This window comes from Amblyomma mixtum, chromosome 1, assembly GCF_055824585.1.
Source record: "Amblyomma mixtum isolate Tamu chromosome 1, ASM5582458v1, whole genome shotgun sequence".
Lineage (NCBI taxonomy): Eukaryota > Metazoa > Arthropoda > Arachnida > Ixodida > Ixodidae > Amblyomma > Amblyomma mixtum.
The window spans coordinates 283,070,204-283,095,370 of NC_143012.1; the positions used below are offsets into that span (position 1 = coordinate 283,070,204).

General features: G+C 48.9%; 1 protein-coding gene across 3 annotated transcripts in view; it reads left to right on the forward strand.

The window, feature by feature from the left end:
* LOC149371920 (fatty acyl-CoA reductase 1-like) overlaps positions 1 to 5,171 on the forward strand; it is a 43,730-nt gene extending 38,559 nt beyond the window's left edge. For all 3 annotated transcript variants that reach the window (XM_089566239.1, XM_089566241.1, XM_089566240.1), the window contains 3 exons: positions 107 to 236; positions 1,640 to 1,767; positions 3,346 to 5,171. In XM_089566239.1, the coding sequence (XP_089422365.1) occupies positions 107 to 236; positions 1,640 to 1,767; positions 3,346 to 3,547 (460 nt within the window). In that variant the 3' untranslated portion in view covers positions 3,548 to 5,171. The remainder of the gene's footprint in view (positions 1 to 106; positions 237 to 1,639; positions 1,768 to 3,345) is intronic.
* Positions 5,172 to 25,167: the final 19,996 nt, after the last annotated feature.

A 25,167-nucleotide genomic window follows, 5' to 3' on the forward strand; every position in this document is an offset into this window, starting at 1 on the left:
ACTATACAAGGCAACTTCTGAGCGCTGAATACGTAGTAGCCTTGCGAAAACTGCTCTCACATGTACTTGATATTGGGTTTCATTTTTTGTTATTTTTTCGATGCAGGATGCTCCGGCTGTTCAACAAGCTGTACAAGGTCATGGTCTCGCTCGAGTACTTCACCACGCACGAGTGGCGTTTCCACTGTAACAATCTGCTTGCGCTTCTTCAGGAAGTCTCACCAGCCGACCGGAAGGTGCGCTTTGCCAGACTACGCGAGTGATGGTAGCGCCGCGACTTTCATATTGGTCTAACGCTGTGCGACGTCTGTAAGATGGAAATTTATTTGTATGTCATCAGCCTCGCAGCCAAATTATGAGTGTCTTCTTTTCCATTATTCTTTTAAAAGAGCGCTGACTTGTTATAAGTGCATGGTGTTCCTCTGAGCCCACAATGTATACAGCAAAGTGGAACGACCGCCTTTTTCGGCTTGTCTAAAAGCTCCGCGTAGGGACACTGAGGAGAAACTGAAGTTGGCTTGTATCGACAGAATACCAGCTCCTGATTACGAAAACGCCACTCATACTGACAACAAAGCTCTTGTAACGTAGAAAAGAGCAAGAACCAAAATACAGGTATCGCCGCCACAGGCCAAACTCGCAAGTACAAGCGTGATGACGTGATAGGACAAAGCAGTGTTGCTAGAACCAATCGTTCCAGAAACTCTAGGACCCGAAAAGCTACAAATCACTGAGGCGCAGCCAGTGCAAGCGCAAATCTTCTTGACGTCGCCAGATGGCGCCACGTGCCCAACAGCTACGCGCGCGCCTGAGCATCGGGACCAATCAGCGCCTGCTCACCGGCTTTAGGGGGGCTCCCGGTATTCCGCTAGCGGTAACAAGGTACACGGTATTCTAAAGGTGTCTATTTGCGAGAACCTCGTTGACGACTTCGAGAACGAGATACATCGTAACGCTGGCAAAATGCCAGTGCAAACGCAAGCGAAGCGACTGTAGCGACGGCCGCAGTAGCCGATAGATGCCTTCAACGTGAGGCCGGCGGTAGCTTTCTTTTCGGCTGCTGCTAGGCCGCACTGCTAGCCGTCAGAAATCACGGAGTCTGCGTTACGTCATGTGCGCGTCATGTTGCACGTCACTTAGTCCTGTGTCGTCATAGGAGAATCCCAAGTTTGAATCAGAGCGGCGGGAAAAACTTTTTCAACTTCGAATCCAAATTTCTTAGAAATAAATGCATCTTTCGCTGCCGGCCAAGTGGCAACAAAGCCATCACATGCCGAACTATCGTATTTTGCTATAAAAAAATATTAATAGTGCTCTCCTCACTGTCCCTTTAAGCAACATGACAGCAATAAGTGTTTTTTTTTTTTTCAGATTAGCGCCTATTGGGCTAAATGGCAAATATTTATGTTAAAATTTAAAAAAATATATGTCAAGAGGACGTTTAAAGACTGGAGGAGACGAATTCTGTCCTTATAAGCCCTGCTTTGAGCTATTTTCCTTGATATTAGGACTTTGCCAATATGAACAAACTTGTACTCCGGGAGAGAACTGCTGTTCACAATACTGCGGTAAGAATAAGCGTGCATAGCAGTTAGCAGAGTGCTGTCCTTGTATACGGTCTCGTCGTCCACTCGTGCAGACGTTCTGCGCGGACCTGCGGTTGCTGGACTGGGGCAACTACTTCAAGGACTACGTGGTGGGCACACGCAAGTTCGTCCTCAAAGAAGACCCTTCCACGGTGCCGGAAGGACGCAGCGCGCTGCGCAGGTATGCACATGCTGCTGACTGTGCATGCATCGGGTAGGGCACTGTGCGTCATGTTCAAATTATGAACTATACTGAGAGACCGCCGAGCGTTACCCTTAATTACGTCTGTGGCCCTTAAAGCTCTGTACACGTTTTCACGCTTCCAGCTCATGTCAGAGTTACAATGAACACTGGAACTCCCCTGGACGTCTTTCAGACATTTAGGACGTTCTCAGGATGTACAAGGCAGTTTATATGCCCATTGGGATATAGCATTTCGCTACGTAGCACGGAACGTGAGGTTTGACGGTCCAAAGATGCAAGTGGGCTGTGAAAGACGCGCCAGGCTTTCTACTGGGTTTCTGTGTCCCACGAATATTTTTTGACGGACGTACAGTGCATCCTGTCTTGCCACACTGTAAGCAACAACGGGAAACGGACAAAGCGCACAACAAGCTTAGTACAGCTGAGGAAACACACCACCTTTTTTTTTTGCACTGCACTGAATTAAATTAACGGATACCTGTCTCAGCGACAAGGGCGGCGGGCTATGCGCTTTCAACGGATTTTTTGTTTCTTCCTCTGTTTCGCTGTACATGTCTCGGCGGCATTCGCTGTGCTGACATCAGCGAGTCGCGGCCGAAGAAGTTTGACCGTGACCCGAGCCGCAGGCGATGAGGCCCGGAAATTAACTCGCGCCATAAGGGGTGCCTCTCTGAGACGGCTGCCGCTTGCAGGGGCGTCGTACACGTTCCGAGGGCTACAGGAGCGTTGCAGGGAGAGCGCGTGACCGGGAAGCCACAGATCGCGTAGGGCTGCACTTATAGCTAGCGCGGCGGCCGCTGTACAAGGCTTAAGTGCAGAGCATGCCAGAAATTAGTTGACAGGTCTTCCGAAAGCGCACAAATGTATTCCGTGTAACCACTGCGCTTGCGACGTCTTAACGCCCTCCAAAATTTAGCAGGAAATATGTGGGACGTCTGCAGAGACTTGACCTTGAGCATAGGAAAGAACGAAGGCCTGCGTGCTCAGTCTTTCGTAAGGCACTTGGGTTTTTTAAAGGCATGAGGCATTCCATCATGGTCGTCATTTTCCGGTTTTCTTTTTGTGGACATTAACATTAACTGTAACATAATCAGGAGGGAAGCATGATACAAACTCCTGGCAAGCTGCCTTTTTTCTAGGTGCTAAGATTGGCTGATATTGGTCGTGTAATGTGATGCATTTACACCCGCGCCCATAGACATTTTAAGGTCGAGTTTAAGGGCTAGGTCATTTTGAAAACGTTCGGTTGTTAACACAAGAATTTACTCTCTGATGCATTCGACTTTAGTAATCGAATGTTGTCGGGGTGCTAAAACAAGTTTAGTATGACACAGTTTTCCTATTTGCGTGTTGGCTGCAATCGAGTGCCTCATGTGGCACAGTAACAAAGCGGGAGCCACAGCAGCCTGAGATGAACGCGCCCATTGGATGAAACTACACTCTAAGCAGAAAGGAGTAAAAAGGGAGTGCGCTGGAGGAGTCCCTTTCTACTCCCATATAGGCGTATCTGTGTTTACAGTGTAAGACGCCCCACGCGCGCATGCGTGCACGCAGGCTGTACATCTACCAGCAGCTGCTGTACGCCGCTCTGATCGCGCTCACTTGGCGGCTCATCATGCTCAAGTCCAAGTCGGCCTGCCGACTCTGGCACGGCCTGGTCTCGCTCTTCCTGCCGCTGCTGAGCCTGGTCTCCTCAGCGCTGGGGCTACCCTATCCGGATGACGCGGCACCATCCCCTGCCGGCGGAAGACCCTAGAGGTGCTCCCTTTGCCTGGGAGCGCGCATTTGAAAGGAATAACGGAGACAGATGTGTACATCGGTCGTCAAAAGTTTATGGAATGTGTCCTTGAAAAAAAAAATAATTATTTACTAGCGTCCAGGGCACATTGGCTCATATTTCATGGAGGACTGTAAAATCCGAGGGCTTAGAATTAGGTGACAGCATTCTATTTCGGGTTGTGGATAAAAATGGTGATTAAATTTTCGTCAGTGCTGCATTCGACCCCTCTCGCACTATAGTCGGATACAACTCAAGAACGAAGCGGCTTTTACATGTCAAGGGACCCGCTTCCAGCCAATGGCGGCGGCTGATTCTCGCGAGCCTGCTAGCATGGCAATACAGGGAGTGGCTAGATGAAAGTGAGTAGTTCCCTCCCTCCATGGTCGGGATAGTCCCCTCCCTGCATTATCACGTTCGCAGGCTCATGAGAATCGGCCGAAGCAATTGGCTGGAAAGTGTTTCTCTGTCGGGGAAAAGCCGCTTCGTTCCTGAGCTGTATTTGATTATAGCGTAAAGCGTGCCCCAGTGGCGCTGTGTGAACGACGCCGTCGTGTACGCGGTTGCATGGAGCGAAGGTCGCGCCACCTGCATTTGCCCTGCTGCGCGCTAGTCACGTGGCACGAAAGACGACCTCATGCTTCATCGCCGTCCGCGAGCTTGGCGGGATTGCGACCGCGACGCCAGATGGCGCAGCAGACATTCCTACGTCACGAATGCTGTCGTCTCCCATTGGCTATTCTCAGCTGCGAGGAGTGAGTTTTGCGCTGTGTGTTTTCCCGCTAGTGTGAGTGTGGCCTTCCATAAACTTTTGACTTTGATTGCAGATGTAAAGTCAAAATCAATATGTAGGTGATCGGTTTCGTGTCAGCCTGCCAAGAATAGTGAACCTTTTCTGCTTTGACGGTCACTCGCTCTCTGATTAGGCGGTGCAGGTTAGGAGAACTGAGGGTCCACCTATGGTCATGCATTTTGTTCGTCCTTCCTGCAACATAAACTTCTGACAAGCAATTTAACCCACGCAGGCTAAGCCTAAAGAGGTCACCTTCGTACTGATTCTGATTAGAATGTAGGGGTCGAATGAAACGGGGGCCGTAGCATTGAAATGCGAACAGCAAAGTGGGGAAGTTTTGACTTAGGGAGACGAAATGGTAATGTAGTTAATTTCACTTCAAAACTGCAGAGACCACTACTACTGCTCTAATTTCATTTGTTCTACGGGTGTTTAATTTAACCCTGATAGCAGCACTGTTTACGACTATGGTCGGCTTCTAGAGCTGGGCATGTTCGCTAGCGCTGTGCACTTTTTGAGGGTAGGCTGCCGATCTGTCAAATGCTCTTCGGCCAAAGTGGTTGTGATCATCTGTTTAACTCGTGCTTTCAACTGAAACACAGGGACATACCCCGAGCTGGTCCTTATGTTTCTTATTTCCTTAGATCATTTGCTGAGGACGAGTGCATGGGGCCATGTATCCAGTCGAACAAAGAAAGTTAATACGAATTTTTGGAACGCGAGGCCTCTTTCAAGTGTTGGGAACAACTGAGTCTCACTTTACTTTCACGGACATATTGTGGTTTAATAGATATTTTTACCTTCATTGCTTTTTAACCAGATTTTTTGTAATATACTCCCTTGTACTTCGATAATAAAGATCCTTTTTGGTTTGATTTACAGCAGTTTCAACAACAGTCAGAAAAGAAGTCGAAGGAACTATAATGCGTGAGTACCGCTTGGCGTGTCGTGAATTCCCGAAGCTGGTTTTCATTTCTTTTTCCTAAACTTACTTCCCTAAGGAATTCGCTCTGGTATAAGAAGGTATTTCTGACTATCACGATGCCCTATTGCCATTCACCGGAAGAGAATAAGAGAGATAGGCAATAGGTTTACTTTAAAGGCTGCCTATGCAAAGGTTACCTTCGCCAAAAAAAAAAGGAAAAGATGCCTGAGTTTTGATTTCGGCATAAAATGGGGTCAATTAATATTTTGGAAAGTGTGTCAGAAATGTAAACAACGCGAACATGTGTGCTATGGCCCAGAGACACGCCTAACATAGCCTCCTCTCTTCCTCTGCTATCAGCGTTTTTCCCAGCGAATAAAGAAATCCATGACACTAAAATTAATTGTTGCCGTAAGGTGAAACCTTTGGCCGGGCAGCGTCGCCGACTTGGCGCGAGTGTGCGCTTATCACACTGTATTGCAGCCAGAACCATGAACGCATCTGTACCCGCCGTAGGCTTCCTGACATGACGAAGTGTTCTTTCTTTAAACAAAAAGAAGGTCTACCCTTTGTTGAACTGCATCTTAAAAAAAAGCATCCTTGCTTTGCTGTAACATCAATACACTCGGAAATCTCACAGTGCGCCATTTGCCCGCCTGTCTAGATCTCGTACCACCGTTTCAGCCTTATTCTGCTGAATGCTTCGCCTGCGTCCTATTTTCTACAACTCAATACAGCATTACCAAATTGAAAAAAATTGAAGACACTTAAGACTGCTTACGTGTTGGAATGCGAAAACATGTGGTGGATGTAAGACGTAGCCGCTTGGTTGCGTTTTGCGAATTGAGTTTGTTTCAGGCGAAGAGTCTATTTTTTCTTCAAAGTACGACACCACCCACACACACACGTGGATGACACCACCCGGAAATCTGTACTACGAACGGTTGCATCACATTTTTGATATGAAATTCTGGGAAAGCATACAATTGAAGGCACAGATGTCGTCCGTTCGAACCCCTGTTGCAAGCTGCCTCTAACTTGACTAACACGTGCAAGCTATATATACTACGAGAAACCGTATGACACCAACCGGAACGCTGTGCGAGAAACGGTTGCTTCGTAATTTTGGTGCGAATGTCGGGAACACTGGCGCCACAAAGAGGTTGGCCAGTGGCGAGTATGTATAGACAAATGACATGTGAACGATTGTCTGTAGTGGGGGTTCTCGGCTTGCTTACTGCATCATACAGCCGCTTGATGACGTCCTGGTATATTTCATGCCATCGCTGGTATTTTCTATACCATCTGCGAGTACACACACACGCACGCCGCCAGCTTTTCTCGTAATGGGACTAGTAATGGTTTCGCATTAAAAGTAGGTTGCCAACTTTATCGATCTGCAGTTCGCGCGAAAGCGGGGAACACTATAGGATCACATAGCCAAGAAGCTCACCAAGTGAGTACATGACCTTTGACCTCGACGATACCAAAAAATTGGCAGTGGCTTAGCTCTGGTTAAGCCTGGATATACAAGCGAAAAGCTGCAGTTGTCAAGGCTGTCGCAGTTGGCGCACAATGCACTGGGAGCACCACGATAACGGTGTAGGCAAGCGCGTTATATAGCCCTCCTTCCGCATGCGTATGTGGTAAACACGCGGCTGCAAGTAGCGTCATACGAGGAAGCTGAGCGCGCGCCGATGCACACTCGGTAAACAAGCGCAGAGCGCGCGAACGACGGCGAAGGTCGATCGGCGGAGCCGCGCTCGGCAGCGGCTCCGCCGACCACCTGCGCCTCTCCAGTGACGTCACGCACCGAACTCGCGCATGCGCAGTTGTGGCTAAAATTGATCACTGCGCACGCCAGACCCGGTGTTGACTAGCTTAGTGAAGCTTTTCGCTTCAATAAACAGGAAGCTTTCAACCATACGTGGCGAAGTTAGGAAGAGGCATGGCCTTGAATCCTGGCTCTTATCGTAACCTTCGACGTCGCGATAGTGAAGTTAGAGGTTCGCCATATACACGGTCTACGACAGCCAGTATGAAGACTTGAGAATTGAGTCGAAGTCGAGAGTGGCCCTGAAGTCCTAGCGCATATTCAAGAAAACTTTGCGCAGAATTACACATGACTGAAGGGAGAGACACGCACACACAGAGGAGCGCCTAGTGCATATACATACATGAGCGTCCACCAAAACCGTATCGCAGACTGCTGCGTTGGTCCATGCAGGTAGCAATACTATTTTTTTTTAGCGTTTCACTTGGTTTTCGTTTCATTAGGTCCTCTTCCATTGGCTGGTACTCCAGATGGTGTAAACCATGGGGGATTACGTCACGCACTTACTTAAACGCACGCTTACGAGCCCATTGGTGGAAAGGCGCTGGCGCCCCGACGAATGACAGAGCACGGCGAGGCTTTTGACGTGCCTGATGATATTTATTGGCGCTAACGTCGCCTCGGGAGCAGAAGCTATGCAGGGGTCGGGTGATGAATTCGCGAAAGCACGGCCAGGCCGGCCGTGCTTTTCGTTGCTTTCCTACCTGCTGTTGCTTTCGTCACGAGTAACGACACTACTAAATCAAATGAAGGAGCAATGAAACGCTGCAAAAAATGGCCCCTGGTAGCATTTTTCGGGCGCCTGCCAGCATCAAAGCCCCTTCTCGAGACAGGTGTTCTGTTCAGAGGCCCAGGGCACGACTAGCATGCGTAACGGCGCGGCCATGTCTAATGATCTTGCTCACTTTCCAGGACAGCACGTATTTATTTTTATTTATTTATCGTACCCCTTAGGACCAGAGGCATTACAGAAGACAGTTTTCGACGAAGTGACAGCAATGGAAGAGAAAGGCTAGACTTCATAGTAGTTATGCTTGCAGTGCGGTTGTAATTAGTGAGGATGAAACGCGCAGAGTTATTCGGAACCATCTCAAGAGCAGTAATATGACTGTCATAAGGAGGGTCCCAGACTGATGATGCATACTAGAGTTTGGAACGAATTAGTGTTTTATATAGCAAAAGTTCCACTGAAGAAGGAACGCTGAAAAAATTGCGACGTAAGTAACCTAGCATGCGATTAGCGTTGTTGATTATGTGCTCGATATGAAGAGACCAACTTAGGTAAGAAGTGATATGAACGCCAAGGTATTTATATGATGTTACAGACTCTAAAGACAAGTTATCAGTATAATACGAATGCGAGGCAGTAGATTTTCTTGAAACACTCATGACTTTGCATTTCTTAATGTTTTGTTGCATTGACCAATCATGCATCAAATAACGCAATCATCGCAAATAACGCAAATAATCGTTGCATGAAATAACGCAATCATCCACAAAAAGGAGGGTATGAGAGTTAACAAGAGACGGAAGATCGTTGATGCAGATTAAGAATAAAAGAGGCCCAGGGACTGAGCCTTGGGGAACGCCTAAATGCAGTGCTGTAAAAACGGAATGGTTTATTTATTTTATTTATTGATACTGCAGGCCAAAAAACTGGCCCTAGCAGGAGGGGCAATACAGTAAAAGGTGTGACAATGCAAAACAATAATAAACCATTGGCGGAAACAAACTGTGAGTGATTTAGAAGAAAGCAATCCCTTTCAGTAGATTAGGGTCAATATTAAGGTTAATTAGTTTTAATAATAGGAGTCTGTGACATACCTTGTCGAGAGCTTTACTAAAATCTAAGAATATACAGTCAGCCAGTGATGATTGGTCCAGAATCAGAACGCAATAGCTGAAGTAATGCAAAGCATATGGCCTCATCCGGTAAATGCCGGTCATGGCTCCCGAATGCATGTTGTGCGCGAGTTAGTAAATGGATGGCCTCAGTCGCAAGCCAGGCCGGCAAGTGCGTGTTCAGTTGACGTGTTCGCACCTGAGGAGTCGCCACCCGCCATTTCTGAAGAAATGAAAGCAAACAGTTGGGCCTCGGGCGTTAAACAGGGTGTCCCAGATGGAGCGCTTTTCGCTCTCTTGTGGAAATAGGACCCTGCCCGATATTATACGCAAAGAAAAGTAAACAGAAACAGAGCAATCACGGCATTCTCACTTTATTACTTCCTTCGAAGGAAAGAAAATATCTGTGGCAAGCACTCGCGTTTTCCCTCTCTTTTCACCACACGCGAAACGTATTGCCTGACCTTACTCTATGCACACTGGCGACACGGATGCGCCTATCGCGTCGTGCCCACCACAACACGATGCTCGTCGGCGGCCAGGAAGAAGCGACAGGCTCGCATTACCGGCGCGATTACGAAGTCTCGCCGCGCGAGGGAGGCAAATAAGTGCTTTGTGATTCGCTCGCGGCGCTCCATCGCGCGCACAACGTTGCTTTTCACTGAAAGAATTATACGCACACGGCTCGTGGAAGGGAGGGGAGGGGGGGGGGGGGGGGGGCAGTGCAAGGATATTTCCTTGATGGTCCACGACGGCTGCTGCGGCGAAAGGGTGTCCTCCCTCCATTCTGGGCGCACTTTATTCTTCTCGGGCGCGCCACGCCCTCTGCACAGCGCGCGTCGCCCACGCACCCGGTAGGAGGACTAGGAAGAGGGAGAGGGGGTCACTCTTTTGTTTCGAGACAGGCATCGCCCGTATGGGAGGGCAGCTCATTGTCTCCGTCGCTGTTGCGCGTACAGTGCGTACGCACGATGCGTGCATGCATACACCGCTTGTTTACACTGCCCGCGTGTAGTAGGCGCGTGCCTGCCCTTTCGCGGCCTGTCTCGACCGCGTTGTCGCGCGCTAGAATGGAGCGAGCGGCGGAGATGAGCCGGGAGTTCCCGGATGTTGTTGTTGTTCTTTTTGTGCATACGTGTGGGGAAACAATGACGAAAGACGTGTTCTTCGGTTTGTGTGGAAGCGGTGGATCTCTGCCGACACGTTTGGCTTCATCGCTGGAGGATATCAGTTTCCTTGTTTCATTCTTGGTCCTTTTTCTTCCAACATTTCGTAGGACTCACGCAAACTGTTGACGATGTCGATATGGTAGTACGTCACAACTACGAAGTTAGGATTTCGCTCTTTTTTGGTATCCAAGGAACAAGTGCCGTACTTTTTGGTGGTTACGATGTAACAGGGCTAAAGACGGGACGGGGAAGGAGACAGACAGACACATGTGCAACCAAAGGAGTCATTGCGACATTAAAGGCAGCAATATACAGGAAACACGGCGAGAAAAAACACAAAGAAAATAATTAATGGGGCAGAATGAACAGTCAGGAAATCAATAATTGGAAAGCGTCATAGCGCCACTAATTGAGAAATGCAAGTTCTTGAATGAAAAAGGAGCGTATGCCAGCTTTGCTCACGTTCTTTTTCAGATTTATGGGCAGAGGAGGGGATTTACGGGAAGCTCTCATATGGGGCAATTAGGGGTTGTTAAAGAGGGTGTTCTTATTTATATTTTTGCATTGTCGAAAAAAAAAATAAGGACTAATGAAGTTTCTCCGTCGAAACTTAATTGCTGCCGTTAGGCAGTAGTGGCGGGGAGGCTAGTTTCTACCAGAAGCGATTAATTTCCACTTCCGGTGCTGTAGACACTGCACGCCGTAATAGAAGGAAGTGGTCGGCTGTTGACAACTCCATCGGCGCACGACCTCCATGTTGGACGACGAAGCTCGATCCCTCCAGATGTTCCATCACGTCGGGAGGCAGCCAGAAGTCCAGTGCTGGAGGGCGCAGTACGACGTTGGCTCCGGCGCCCCCGTTTTTCTGGTCTAAATTATTTCGGAGACCTTCACTGCGGCACCTCTTTCTTCCTGTCTTCTTTCACTCCTACCTTCCTCCTTTCCTTTACGGCGCGGTTCAGGTGTCCGCCTAGATATGCGAGACAGATACTGCGCCATTTCCTTTCCTCAAAAACCAATTATTATTACCAATGCAGAAATTGCTGCACAGGGGGCCATGGCGCTCACCGCTGGAGAAGGCTGGTTTGAAAACTGATGGGTGTACTTCACGGAAAGGAGGACCTTAGAAACTTTTTTTTTTTTTAACAGCTTTCAGTTCCGTCAACCAGTAAGAAAATTACGGCCAACAACAGTTAACTTATTAAACATTCATTGCGTACGCACACAAGCACGCACGCACGCACGCACGCACGCACGCACGCACGCTTGTCGATCGGGACTCGCGAAAAGAAATCTAGGTAGTAGGCGCACAGGTTCCGTATCTTCTAACTATTACCTCATCAAAATACCACGCATTAAAGCACCTGAGCCCGAATTTAACCTCTACAATGTGGTTTCGAGCCACTTGTTGGTTAAAATAGTTATCGGCTTCGATTGCCACTCACATGTCCTGCAGATTTTTCTCCCTGATCGTACATTTTCCTTCCTCTTTTGTTTGGACATAAAAGGAAAAAGTCACAAAGAATTTCATGTTACTACATACTCTGGGACCTCTTTCAGTACTAATTCTTCGATGCATTCTGGATATGTCGATTTCTTTACGGAAACTAAAGGAAACATGCGGACAGCAGAGCAAGCTGATAATTGAAAAAAAATCTACGCTGTAGCCAAATGAGATGAGATATTTAACAGAAAAGAGGCTACTCGCTACCGGCTGACTTCACGCGTAGGCACGCATGCGCACAAGCTCATCCACATCACGCGACGCATTTGATAACGGGCACCAATGGAGAGCGATCGCTGAGAGAAATCGTTTGGTGTTGCTGTGCATCTATGTGATAAAGTGTATGATGTGATAAGTACATTGTAGTGATTAGGAAATAATATGTATGGCCCATTGCCAGTGGTGACAGCTAAGAACATCTGCAAAAGGTGTTCACCTCAACCGATGCCACGCTGGCGGGAAGCCAATGTCTAAATAACTAGCGTTATTGAGTCGTACGCGCGCAGCGTCAGTCCCGATGCCATGAAGTCTGTATTGCAGTTTGTAGTCGTACGCGCGCAGCGTCAGTCCCGATGCCATGAAGTCTGTATTGCAGTTTGTAGTCGTACGCGCGCAGCGTCAGTCCCGATGCCATGAAGTCTGTATTGCAGTTTGTAGATCATGTCGTGACCGCGCGAGAGAAAGGCTGGTAGTGCTGTAGCTGCTGTGGCATGGTGTCGAATCTGAATAATAGAATGGCGGAAGCAGGAAAAACTCAGAAAAAAAAATGGAGAGGACACTTAAGATCCGCCGTAAGGGTGTGACACTATAGAGTTAATAGGTTCACGTTCATATGTGCAGAATTCGTTATTCTCTACTTTACATTCATTGATCGCTAGGCGTCGTCATACCACTCCTGGCGTAGTGGTGCAGCGGTTAAGCGATGCGCCACTGCCCTGCAATGGCAGATTCTGGCATCGGTGGGGGCTTGTAAGACCCAGGTTGCTCCTCCCGAGCAACCTTTCGCCACCAATGATTAACTGCCCCCTGCCAAGGTGGGAAGTTTTCTCACACTTCGGTGATCAGGTTGCGATGGCGCTACAAGGTCACGCTACCTCGGTGGCCCACCTTCCACATAAGTGGGCCACCTATAAGTGGCTCACTTATGTAGGTTGGTTCTCTGGGGATTTTTCGCTCACGGCCAACGACGACGAGGCTGATGCCGACGCCGGCTTTTCTGGGAGAAAGGTTCCTTAACGCTATTGAGTTTAAAAAAAAAAAAAAAACGGAGCGCCCTGATCAGCGCGCCGATCAGTGAGTCGATGGAATGGAGCAATCGAAGGGTATATGTTTCATATTGATCCCATGAGATTAGGACATAGGCGAGTGATCTGAAAGTCGCAGTACGAGCGATTCATCAACGGCTTTGAAAGGTCGTATATATAGGGCCGCAGTGGCAGCAGATGGCATCGTGCCAGAGAGAGTCGGCGTCGCACTGGCGGGGACGAAATACCGCGTGGTGCGTTGTTTCAGAAGTGTTCCCCTGTCGCAACATAAAAAGTAAAAAAAAAAAAGTTTTTGACATAAAGCGCGCAGAAAGACATGGACTGAACACGGCAGGCAAGCTCCGTTTCAAATGTATTCTAAAGGTCGTTAGAAATATACAAGCACACATAAGAGGGAAAACAGACCGAAAAGGGCTTACACGACAAGATGCTTTATGTCAGACATTGTTTAACGCCTACACCAGACCCATCTAGTAACCTGTTTCATCCTGCCGGAGTTTTGTTACAGTACACAACAAATATATTCAATTTATCGTTTCGATAAGAATGAACTCAGTAAGAGAACTTCATTAAAACTTCTTTTTGGGCGAGTTGGTGCTTACTTATCTCGTAAAAAGTTTTAGCGCAAACAGACACGGACCACAAGAAAAACTATGGTGTGTGCGTGTGTGTGCGTGTGTGTGCGTGTGTGTGTCTGTGTGTGCGTGCGCGCGCGCGCGTGTGTGTGTGTGGTTTGGTTTACGGGGTTTAACGTCCCAAAGCGACTCAGGCTATGAGAGACGCCGTAGTGAAGGGCTCCGGAAATTTCGACCACCTGGGGTTCTTTAACGTGCACTGACATCGCACAGTACATGGGCCTCTAGAATTTCTCCTCCAGAGAAAGTGTGTGTGCGCGCGCGTGCGTGCGTGCGTGCGTGCGTGCGTGCGTGCGTGCGTGCGTGCGTGCGTGCGTGCGTGCGTGCGTGCGTGCGTGCGTGCGTGCGTGCGTGCGTGCGTGCGTGCGTGCGTGCGTGCGTGCGTGCGTGCGTGCGTGCGTGCGCGCGCGCGCGCGCGCGCGCGCACGCGTGCTAAACCTTTTTACGAGGTGGAGTAAAATAACCTTGTTTTTGTTCATAATTCCCTTCTAACTGTACGTTATCTTGGTATTATTTTTTGGACTAAATAGATAACATCTTGGTGCATTTGTTCTTTCAAATTTATTGATGTGTTTATCATCTCCACAGGCTGGCGCTCATTAAAACTGCACTTTTCCGTACCTTGCGGCTACTCTGTGTCGTTTTTATCTCTTCTTTCATTGTTATTATTGTTCTTCACTTCCACGCAGTTAGCTTTCCTCGCAAGCTTTCTGAGGCGCGCCAAACTCTCAGCGACAGCCGCCCACGCCCACCAAAAAAACGCACAGCATTGAAAGCTCAGCGTATTGTTTTCTTGTTCCTGTCACCACCCAGTTTCTTCTCCTGGTTCTCGTCATACCTTTTAATTTTTGCTCGCTCTCGCTTCTCCCGTGGGCAGCCCGAGCTCCATCGCGGCCGGTGAGATCAACCGCACGACTCCGCGGAGCAACTTCCGAGCCACTTTCATTCTGCGGCGCCCCCGAAGAATGGCAGATGGGGGCCTCCTGCGGCGATTTTGACGGCGGCGGGGGATGAAGCGTTGCTCTCGCAAAGGAGACGAGTCTTAGCTGCGCTGCGCGTCCTGCGTGGCTTTCACCGAGCGAGCTGCCAGTCAGCACGCGCCCATCATCATCAGCAGCGGATCGCGGCAAGAAAGGCTGACGCGTGCGCGGGCGGAGATTGGCTCGAATAACCTGCCCCTTCCGCGCTGTACCCTTTCTCCCATCTCCTTTCTCAACCTGTGCCATAATTCCCGCCTCCTTCGTTTTTTCTTTTTCTTTTAAGTTCCGTACCGTCAAATGTTCATGTCAGCGCTGGCAGTCATAGTTCTTTGGGCATGCAGAGTCGCAGTTCGTTCAAACTTTCCACCTTGTTGTGTTTACGAGGAGCGGGACAAGTGACGCAAACTATTACGGCTTTATTTTTCTTGTTTGTCCTCGCTAACAGCGTTGCGGCAGCAAGAAGTGGGCGACACCTGTGCGAACAGAGCACAGGCCAGGTGCTCCTGCTGACTATATGAGTATCGCGCGCTGGGTTACATAATGTAGGATTCTCTGTGGCCACAGTGACATCCATCATCGGAGCAATTTCGTAAAGTTTTACGACTGAAACGTGCTGCGGTTAGTCGCAGAGCAGCTATAGGTGTTTCTATCGTGCTAGAAGGCTTAGGCTTTAAGACCATGCACCATATGACCAGAAGTGGCGTTCTGAGCCGGAAAAAAAAAAAAGGAATATCGGTCGCAGTCATCCAGGACCATCCGCGAAATTAAGGGCACCAGGCAAGCTTGGCAGCGTCAGGAAGCTGAGAAGTTTGACTATAAAGAATGATCACAACTAGACAGGACCTAACGTAGACCTAAGACCTGACGCCCTTCCTCACTGGAACTTTACTGCCGCCTTCATGGCGGACTATGTTGGCTGTGCGTCCTTTGTCGATATCTTTTAGTATTCTGATTAAGGTTTGGTTTGGTTTATTTGGGTTTAACGTCCCAAAGCGACTGAGGCTATGAGAGACGCCGTAGTGAAGGGCTCCGGCTCTTCTACGTCCTGGTTTTGTAATGCCTAAATGACTGCTGATATTTCAACTGAGTCAAACGCTTTCTCGAAATCTATGAAGGTTATATATAGGAGCTTGTTATATTCTGCACATTTCTCTATCACCTGAGCGATGGTGTGAATATGGTCTACAGTCGAGTAGCCTTTACAAAAGCCTGCCTGGCCAATTGGTTGATTGCAGTCTAAGGTTGTCCTGCTTTTATATCAGCGATTACCTTTGTAAATACCATATAGGCATTAGAGAGTAAGCTGATTGGTGTGCAATTTTTCTAATCATTGACGTCCCATATCTCATGCATTAAGGTGATGTTAACGTTCTTCCAAGTTGCCGATACGCTCGAGGTGATGAGGCTTTGCGTATACAGGAAGGCTAGTTTTTCCAGCAAAGTTGCCTCATCGTCGTTCAACAGACCTGCTGTTGCTGTTATGTGACCCTCATCAGCTGGTTTCCCCCTATGACCTACTGTAACTTGTACCGAACAGCCAGACAACCTTTATAAAATGGTTTATGGATTGTCTATAGGCATCTTATAGACAGTATTGCCTTCCAATATATACTTCCTTTTGTCTATTCATAGTCTATAGACTGCCTATAGAAAAAGACTATTAAAAATGTATGGCCATACCACTACACATGGCGTAAGAGAACTGTGCGTGCATGCGTGCGTGCGTGAGTGCGTATGTGCGTGTATGTGCGTGTGTGCGTGCGTGTGCAACTGCGCGCGTATATCACTTAGCCGTCGAATCTCTCTGAACCGCTTAGTTGAGACCTCATCTTGTTTACGTCGCTGCAACGTATCATTTTGTTCTGTTTGGTGTCCGACAGATCCCAAGAAAATTAAAAAAAAGGACAAAAAGAACAAGCAAGAAATAAACACTCCGTACTTCATTTCTGTCTTGTAAGAGTGGCATAACGAGGTTCTGCAATGTAAACATCTGTCATTTGTCTGGCAGGCCTTCGCGCACAAACAAGGAGGGTTCATTTTGGCTTTAGCTATTAAGACGATATATTGTCACGTTGTAGTGACGGCAGTCCAGCGGTCAGGAAGACACCAGAAATACTTGCAAACGAAGCTCTTTATTTGGGCTGACTTGCGCCCGCAAAAGAACTGACTCACTCGGTGGCGGCGTAAGCAACAAGCGTGCTCGTCAATCGTCGAACTACGAATGTCCGCCGCTCGCGGCATCGCTCAATTTAAAGCCGGCAAGGAAACTTCCAGATAACAGGTCAAGATCATCTACGGTAATCTGGAAAAACCTAGATGCAGCCTTTCAAGGCTGCGAACAATTGAGATTAGTCTGGTCGCTTCTCGCGCCACGAACAAAAGTGATAACGACCCTTTCCTGCTGTCTTGAGCGTGAACGAACAAACACTGCAATGATACGTGGCAATATCCTTGGCTATTCTTCCGCATGTCGACTGAGCTTTAGAAGTACGGCTTCCTCGTTCACTAAGCGTTAGGGCAAGAGGCGCTTGTTCTGGCCGTGTAAGCGTTTACTGTTGAGTGCGCTAGCTAAGGGTGTACAGAGGATGGATTAAATACGACTGTGAGGACAAGATCGTACGATGTCAACTGCGTCCCCAGATGCGAAGGGAAAACAGCCATTAGGGTTAAGCATAAGCACCAAAACGTCGCTACGCAAGCGCAGGGACAGGACAGGACGGCGCCTTGGAAATGGGCGCACCACGCCATATTTAGCCCCAGTAGCTTTCGAGCATTTTCACAGACCCGTTTCTCGTGACTTTAGGGCAGAAGTTCTCAGAAGGCGCACTGGATTGGGCCACACGCTGTTTGTAACTGGGTGTTTCTAATTTATAGCCTTTATCAGCCCCGTTTAGCATATATAGTCTCTATCCGGTCTATCGAAGCATACAAGTTATACCATAAGTGTTAGGAAGAAACGAGACAGCTGCTCGCGCGAGGAGTAGTGAAGAGTGCCGTAAAGTCAGTCGTTCCTTCAGCGTCGCGTTTCATTCAAATTCCTCATCAAGCACTTCAATAGTGTAGGGTTTCTTCCTTGTTTTATTTTCCTGACTTCAGTGTCTTTGCATGGTTTCTGAATGCGTCGTCGGTGTAGCTGCGCAACTAACACTCAAGGCCCGTAGTGTGTGTCGAACGTCGACAAAAAAGAAATCTGAGGGGAACATTTAAGCCCGCCTTAATGGTACGACGCGGTTGCGTAATGGGTTAGTTCGCATACATGCAGCGTTGGTAGTTCTCGACTTTGCACTCACAGATCCCTGATAGTCCTCACAACACTCCCGGCGCAGTGGAGCAGTGGTTAAGCGATGCGCCACTGCCCTATACGATGGCAGGTGGGGCTTGTGTGACCCAGGTTGCTCCTCCTGAATAACCCCTCGCGGCCAGTCGTTAATTTAACTGCCTCCTGCCACGGTGGTCACTTCGCTCACAATGTGGTGGGCAGGTCGCGAGGACGCCACAAGGTCACGTGACCAAGGTAGCCCACGTAGGTTGCTTCTCCGGGGATTTTTCGCTCACAGCACCGACGACGGCGCCGGATTTCCTGTGGAACGGGAGCCCTGACGCTTTCGCGATAATGTGGGAGAGTCAGCGAGGCAGATCTCAGTGCAGGGTGGGTATCGCAATCGTGGCATGGCTATTTGGCTGACCACGTTGTGTTCAGCTGCGGTCTTCGTGAGAAAACTGGCTGCGCCGCAACTTCTCACAGAAGACTCCGTCGCACCTTCGCGCTGGCTCAGTAGCTATGACGTTCAGGCGGCGAGCATGAACTCGCGTGTCCGATCTCACCATCTCGCATGGTGAAGTGCATAATCGAACCTCACGTGGTAACCATTTAACGCGGAGCCCTCCACTACAGCGTGCGTCATGACCTACACCAGCACGTATCCAAAAAGGGGAGCCGATCCCCCTCCCCTTCTCCTTGAATTCAAGCTCCCCCGCCGTTCTTCTTGTTCTCTTTGCAGTACTCTTTTTGGGCCTGCACCTTCCTCCCGCTCGACGCAGAAAGTTGCCTGCCTCCGCCCACTTTCCGAAAAAAATTCTTGGCTACGAGCCTGGGCTACACCACTGCTTTTTTTTTTTTTTGTCACGCATAAATGTATAGGTTAACCACAGACCAAGACGTTGTCTGGACTCGGAAGTCACAAATTAGGGGTTAACCTACGCGACAGTACGAACCTATAAATCGCGCGCGCAAAAAAAAAAACGAAAAAAAGGGGCTAAGTTGATACGAACGGAGTCGGGCGCGCGTGTCTAACCATGTAAGCATGTCCGCTGGCCCCGTTTGCTCATGCAGCGAAACAGGGATGCAAAGCCAGCAGAAATGCGCGCAGCAGACACGCTCTCGCGTTTTTTTGGGCGTCCACGCCAACCGCGGCAGCAACGAAGGAAACAGGGAGAGAGCGCGCGTGCGCTTTCTGCCCACTCACTTCGGGAGAGAATGAAAGATTGAAGAAACAAAAAAAGCGACGGCGATAGAGGAGAAAGGAAAACGGTCTTGTACAAAAGAATCTGGCGACACAAAAGAACCAGCGGCGCGAGGCCACGTCTCGTGGCCCGCTCGTCGGGCTATTCATCTCCTCAATAGGCCGGTCCGGCTGCTGCTGCAGACTCGGCCGCTCTCGCCCAGATGGCGTGCGCGCCGCTGCGCCGCCACTTTGAGAGGAGTTTTCAAACGGGCCGAGTTCCGAGGCGGTCGCGTGCTGTAGCCTGAAAGCACGTGACAGCATCCCGCCGCAGTCGGTTACTTCGTCTTCTGGTCTCGGTGGCGGTTTCGGCGTCGTCGTTGTTCTCTGTGGTCGAGCGACTGTCGAGCGCCCCTAAATGCGTGGTCCAGGAGTGTGCCGACGCTTCGCCGCTATGTCCCACGTCAACACCACCCTCGTTGCAGTGACAACGCAAGAATCATCGCGCCAAGTTTATCTGTGACAGTGCGCATTCCTTGACCTGACGTCGCCATCCGGATCAACTAATTTCGTTTCGTCGCGTGAGTTGTGTGTGTTGTTCGTGCCTTTTTTCTGAACAGTGAGTGTTGCCTTTTCCGCGAGGATTTCCGTCGTTCAGCATCGTCGACCCTAGTTTACTGACAGTGACACACTACTGACCCCTGCTTCGCACCAAGGATTGGTGAGTGCCCAACTTCATGCTGTGTTCTTCGCCACCCCTGCAAAGCGGTCAGTATCCGATATGAATTCTCGTAAAGTGGAAACCGAAAGTATAAAGTATTGAATGCCGCCGATACAATTACAGCAGCATACGGCGAGATCAGACTCCGAGGCGTCTATTCTGCAAGCTCGGGCACTACTTCGACGTCTACTTTTTTTTTTTTCTTTGAGTGTATAATGTTACATGGCACACAAAGTTCCGGCTCACAGCCGCTCCGCAGGATGCGCTCTACTATGGCGCCCACGTCCCACGGTAATCCAGGCAAAACTTCCTGCTTTAATTTTTGTTACTATTTCCTTTTTTGACGCTCTGTCGAATTTCGAGTACTCTTGTGATGGCGACTGAATATCTGGGATCGGCAACATGCACTTATCCGTCTTTTCGCCAACCTACATTCGTCCTCTCGAGTTCTATAACAGGCCGAGTGAAAACATTTGAGTTTGTTCCCTCCTTTTCGGCTTCTCATTCAGGCTCGAGTGTTGCTTTTAGACTCAGCAAAGCTCAGCAGTTATGTCCTCGTTTGGGTCGCCTTTATTTCTAACTTCCTTGTCTTTTATGTTCTGGCACACGAACACATCCGGCGAGTTGTTTCGATGAAGCCTATCTTATTAAGAGTGTGTTGAGTATTGACGGAAATTGAAAATTACAGGTCGGGCAACGTTTATTCTTGACCATTAACTAAAAATGAGCAGTTTTGAGAGCAGATGGTTGAAGGAAGAAGCGGCTAGACACTAAAGAGTAACAGATGGATGCCCAGAGAATGCAGTCGTTACCTTAAACTGATATGAATCAGTTTCACTCCGAGGGCAAAATAAAGACTGGACCAGACACATATGTGAAAACACTTATTCATCACAGAACAGTAAATGCATGTGTGTGCACAGTTCTCTGTGATGACTCGGCTTTTTGTTTCGTCGATGGCATGAGGCGCAGCAACCAGTTTGACGGCGTTTTTGTCTACAAGCTGATATTTAGACAAGTCTGAAGCCATAGGCTCCAGACCTTGGCAACTATACACGGCGCCAAGTCGGTAGGTGCAATGCCGGAACATTCGGTGACGCTGATGGTGCGTAGTGCCTTGAAAACGGCAAGACTGGTCTCATCTCTTGGTCTCAGAAGCGTGGTTTTCTTTAGTGCAGTGCCTGGTTCACAACCAATATATCAAAAATGATATTGGTATCTAATGCGGGTCTTCACCACGTATGTACTTGAGACCGCTCATTTGCAGTGCAAAAATTACTGGTAATAACGAAATGCAGCAGTAAAAATTAAGAAAGGCAAAAAAGGAAAACAGAGTGGCCGGAGCAAGCGGAGATGCGTTACTTCTCCGCCTCTCCACGATCGATCGCGTTCGAACGACAGGTGAGGCGACTGCGCGTCAAGCAGACAATAGCGAGACACCCTCCGTTCGACACAGGAGGCTTTTCAGGGACCTATCTCGCAGTTCCACGTTGATTAAATCTCCAACTGTTGATAAAGAAGATGCATCGCGAGCAAAAATTAAAAGGGCGTATGTAAAACGAGAAAATTTAGCATAGGCAGTCAGAACACCTTTTCCATGTGATCATCTCTTGAACTGTATAGACGTCCACATTCGTGCTCCGCATTGTCAGCGATGCATATACGGTTGGTCGTTGAGACAGCCAATGAGTAGGCACTGAGTATGATTTCTTATCGTTCGTCGTCCGAATTACCAGCTTTGGCCACGCGCTCCAGCGCGCTGTGTTCACAGCCGGGGACGCTGTCTGTAACGCCGGACGAAAGCGCAGACGCATAGTGCGTGCTGCGTCATGCGCGATGCGCCTTACAAGCATGGCGCGCCACTACATTAGCACGTCGTTGAACTAGTGTATACCGCAGCAGCGATAACGCACTCCGAGACCAACCATATTCACTGCCGCACTGCGAAGCATATATATAGTGAATCACGCCTCCCGAGTGCTCTGGACGCGTGGATATGTGCACAATACGCCAGAACCAAAATTCACCAGCGTATACGAACAGAGTGGCAAGTAACGCTAAAAACGCCTTGGTATGTGGCATTTGCAGCAAGGCGGAACGAAGAATGAGACGCCGGTGGCTCGTGCGCACTGGTTTGTTTAAAAGCTCCTCATCACGACGGGTAAGTGACGGTGGAGAGGGCGATGCCGAGAGGACACAAGCGTTAGTAACGTGTGCCTGCCATCTAAAATCCCTCCCGTCCAAATTAACGTAGTTCAAGAAGAGTTCGGTTTTCTAACCGTGGTGGTTTCGTGGACTCCTTTCGGGAAACGTGTATTGGCACTTTGAAAGCGCCCGAATCAAACTGGCGGATAGTAGTAGTAACAGCACAAAGAGGAGAATTCCGGCTGACCTCCGGTTCTGCCTTCGGTTCCAGGGACGGAGCAAAGAAGTGTCTTCAGGTGGCACAAGAACGACGTTGTCGAGGGCCTTCGACCCAGGGAGCGGCTCGACAGTATACTGATTGTCACACTTGCAAGGGCGGCCTGCGGGCCGCCTTCCCGCAGGGTCTTGTTCGGAACGAGAGTTTTCGGTTTTAACTGCTACCAGCAACGGCAAGCCAGATGCGGAACAAGCTTCCGTTCACTTCCGAGACGCTGCTGATTGTTTTAGAGGCTTGCATTTCGCAATCGCAAGGCTGGAAAATCGAGCAGCGCGGAACTGCGTTGCAACTGCAGAGAGGAAGAAAACGTTCATACATTGCTCCATAGTGTCTTGGGAATCTCCATGGGTGGAGTCCCTAGTCCAGGACCACTGCGACGGTTGCGGTAGCTTGGACCCGTTCGACCAGTGAAAGCTGATATGCGGGTTCTCAGCTGGACAGAGCCACCTCCCACTGTTCCGGTGTGGCATTGTGTATGACTGGGACGCTTGTGCAAACTGCTTAGCGTTTCTCTGACATAAAAGATTTACCGAGTCATGTGTGGACTGTTACGATACGCCAACAGAAAGCCACACTGCAGACTAAAGCGTCGAAAACGGATTCTTTAGCAGCGCTGCCTCTGACGTCCGGATCGAGCGTTCTGCCTGGCCAGTACGACTTTCGGTTATAGGGTGCGGTGCGCACATTACGGCTACTAATGCTACACAAATAACCACTGATGGCTACCAATGACGGTTACCGATATAACTATCGTGATACATTTTATAATTTTGTATCGTATAGTTGCCTTTTTCAGTTCACATCTGGTGGGGCGTGAAATGAAGGCTGTCATACGGGTATTATACGTCCAAGAGTGTTCAGGGAGTTGAAACGAAGAGTTCGAGAAGGCCATGAACCGTTTCCTCAGCGGACGCACGTTTCAATTCTAACACTTTTAACCAGTTAGAGCGGGCGTCTATAACTACATCTGGCGTGGCACTTTTGTTTAGACCTATGACGCCTAAATGAACTCATAACAGTGGCCGGGCAAGTCAAGCCCACTCATTCAGCGGATCTGGGCAGTGTATTGCGTTGATACAGGTATGATTAACATGCACTCATATATTGTTCTGTGTACCGGTCTATATGGTTGGCCACCACACATATACATGCAGTCTAAAATGAAAGGGAACAGCCAGTTTCTGCACAGGCACGAGTTTTGTAGTTACTTCTGCATTGAAATATAAAATGTCTTGTGATAAAAAAAAATTGGCAGACAATTACGACAGTCGGTAAGGCGAAATTTGAGCTCAGCTCTTCGCCACCGCTGGCAGGTGTCGTGTTACACTGCTGTAGTTACCCTCTGGGACTTTTCCGTGGCAGCCACCACCCGATTGTCCATTCTTCCGCTCTCACCGTGGCAGGTTGCCTTTCGCTCTGCTAGTACCTGCCACGGTCGTCAGGTGGCGTGTTACGCCGCTTACGACTAGGTTACTTACGACGACGACGACGGATGCGACGCGGAATACACGAACAGGCGCCTAAGAGCTGCGCTGCATTATCCCTCCAGAGTAGCAAGTCAGCGGATTTAAACGCCTACTAAATTCTCTGTTTTCAAATTCTGTCTCTCCCTCCAGAAGTAAAGTATTTAGAACAAAGACAAAAGCGTGTTTCTCACCCTTGCTTGCGGAAGAATCGCTGCTCGAGGATAACGTGCTCTTTTTCATTTAGGAACCACCTAAACCTCGGCGCCAACTCATTGGTACTCGTGATTCTTTGGGGTGCGCCTGGTGCAGGTTCGCACCGAACACTACAGACATCCTTGCTGTATACAACTGAAGCCTGTCTAGAGAAGCGTCTTCTTAATGCCAGAAGACAGTAGCAGCCTACAATGAAGTATCACCCGGAGAAGAGCACATGGTACTACGCTTACTTATAACAGACGTTTATTTGAGCGTACGAGAACATAAACAGGCCTAAATTCGAGGAGAGGGGGGAAGGGGGGGGGGGGGTAGCATGAAATCCAGCGCGAGGAATCAGTAGTAGTCATGTCGGCCGGTAAAAGTAAAAATGATAATAAAAACGCATAGACAGCGGGAGGTGTAAAGAGTCAAGCCGGAAAGAAAAAGAAAAACGGTAAAAAGCTAAAGCGTAAGTATGCTAACAGAACACATGGCCAAAACAGGCGAAATAAAAAGCAAGAAAACAACTTAAATCATTCAAAATGCGCGACTATAAGGCAGAGGCTTCAAAATTGCTAAAAATTTCTGAGGTATCTTTTCTTTTTTTTTTTCTCTCTCTGTCTTTTTTTGAGCCACGGAGGTGCTACTGATGCAGGCTTCTCTGTCATCACAAATCCGCACCGCTTCCAGAACTTCACGTATTAACTGGTCGCTCTTTTTGCCTCAGAAGACAGAATTATGAGCAGCGGTGCACCTCCGTTGGACTTGCAGTGCTGAGTCAAATGTACCCCCGGTACGTTGTTGACGAATTTCGTGTGCTCCGTCGCTCGTCCATTAAAACATCTGCCAGTTTGTCAAATATTGTACACCTTTCCACAAAAGGGGAACTACGGCACCACTTCCGCCATACAGGATGTGCACAGCTTCTGATGGCGCGTTTCACACTTGGGACCTCTTCCTCTTCTTTTGTTGACCTTCGCGCACATTGAAATGGCTTTCCTATGCTCGAAAACAACGCCAACACCCCACTTCTTACGGCAATGATCTTGAGATTGTGTGAAGGGCCGTGTATGTAGGGGATGACAACAACGTCTCGGAGGGATATTCGCCTCAGCACTGGAAGCCCGGTAGATGTGCTACAACGCCCCATAATTCTGTCTTCTTAGCCAAAAAGAGCAATTAGCGGACGCGTGGAGTTCTGGAAGCGGTGGGGATTTGCGGCCACAGAGAAACCTGCACCTGTACCGCCTCCGTGGGCCTCACCGACGAAAAAAAAAAAAAAGAAAGTACTTTCGGCAGTTTTATCGGTTTTCAGTCTGAGCTCATCGCAGCCCTTCTTATCAGATTCCTGTACTACCTGCTTGCCCGTTGTTAACTGATTTACATTGTTTTCTTGTTCCTAACTT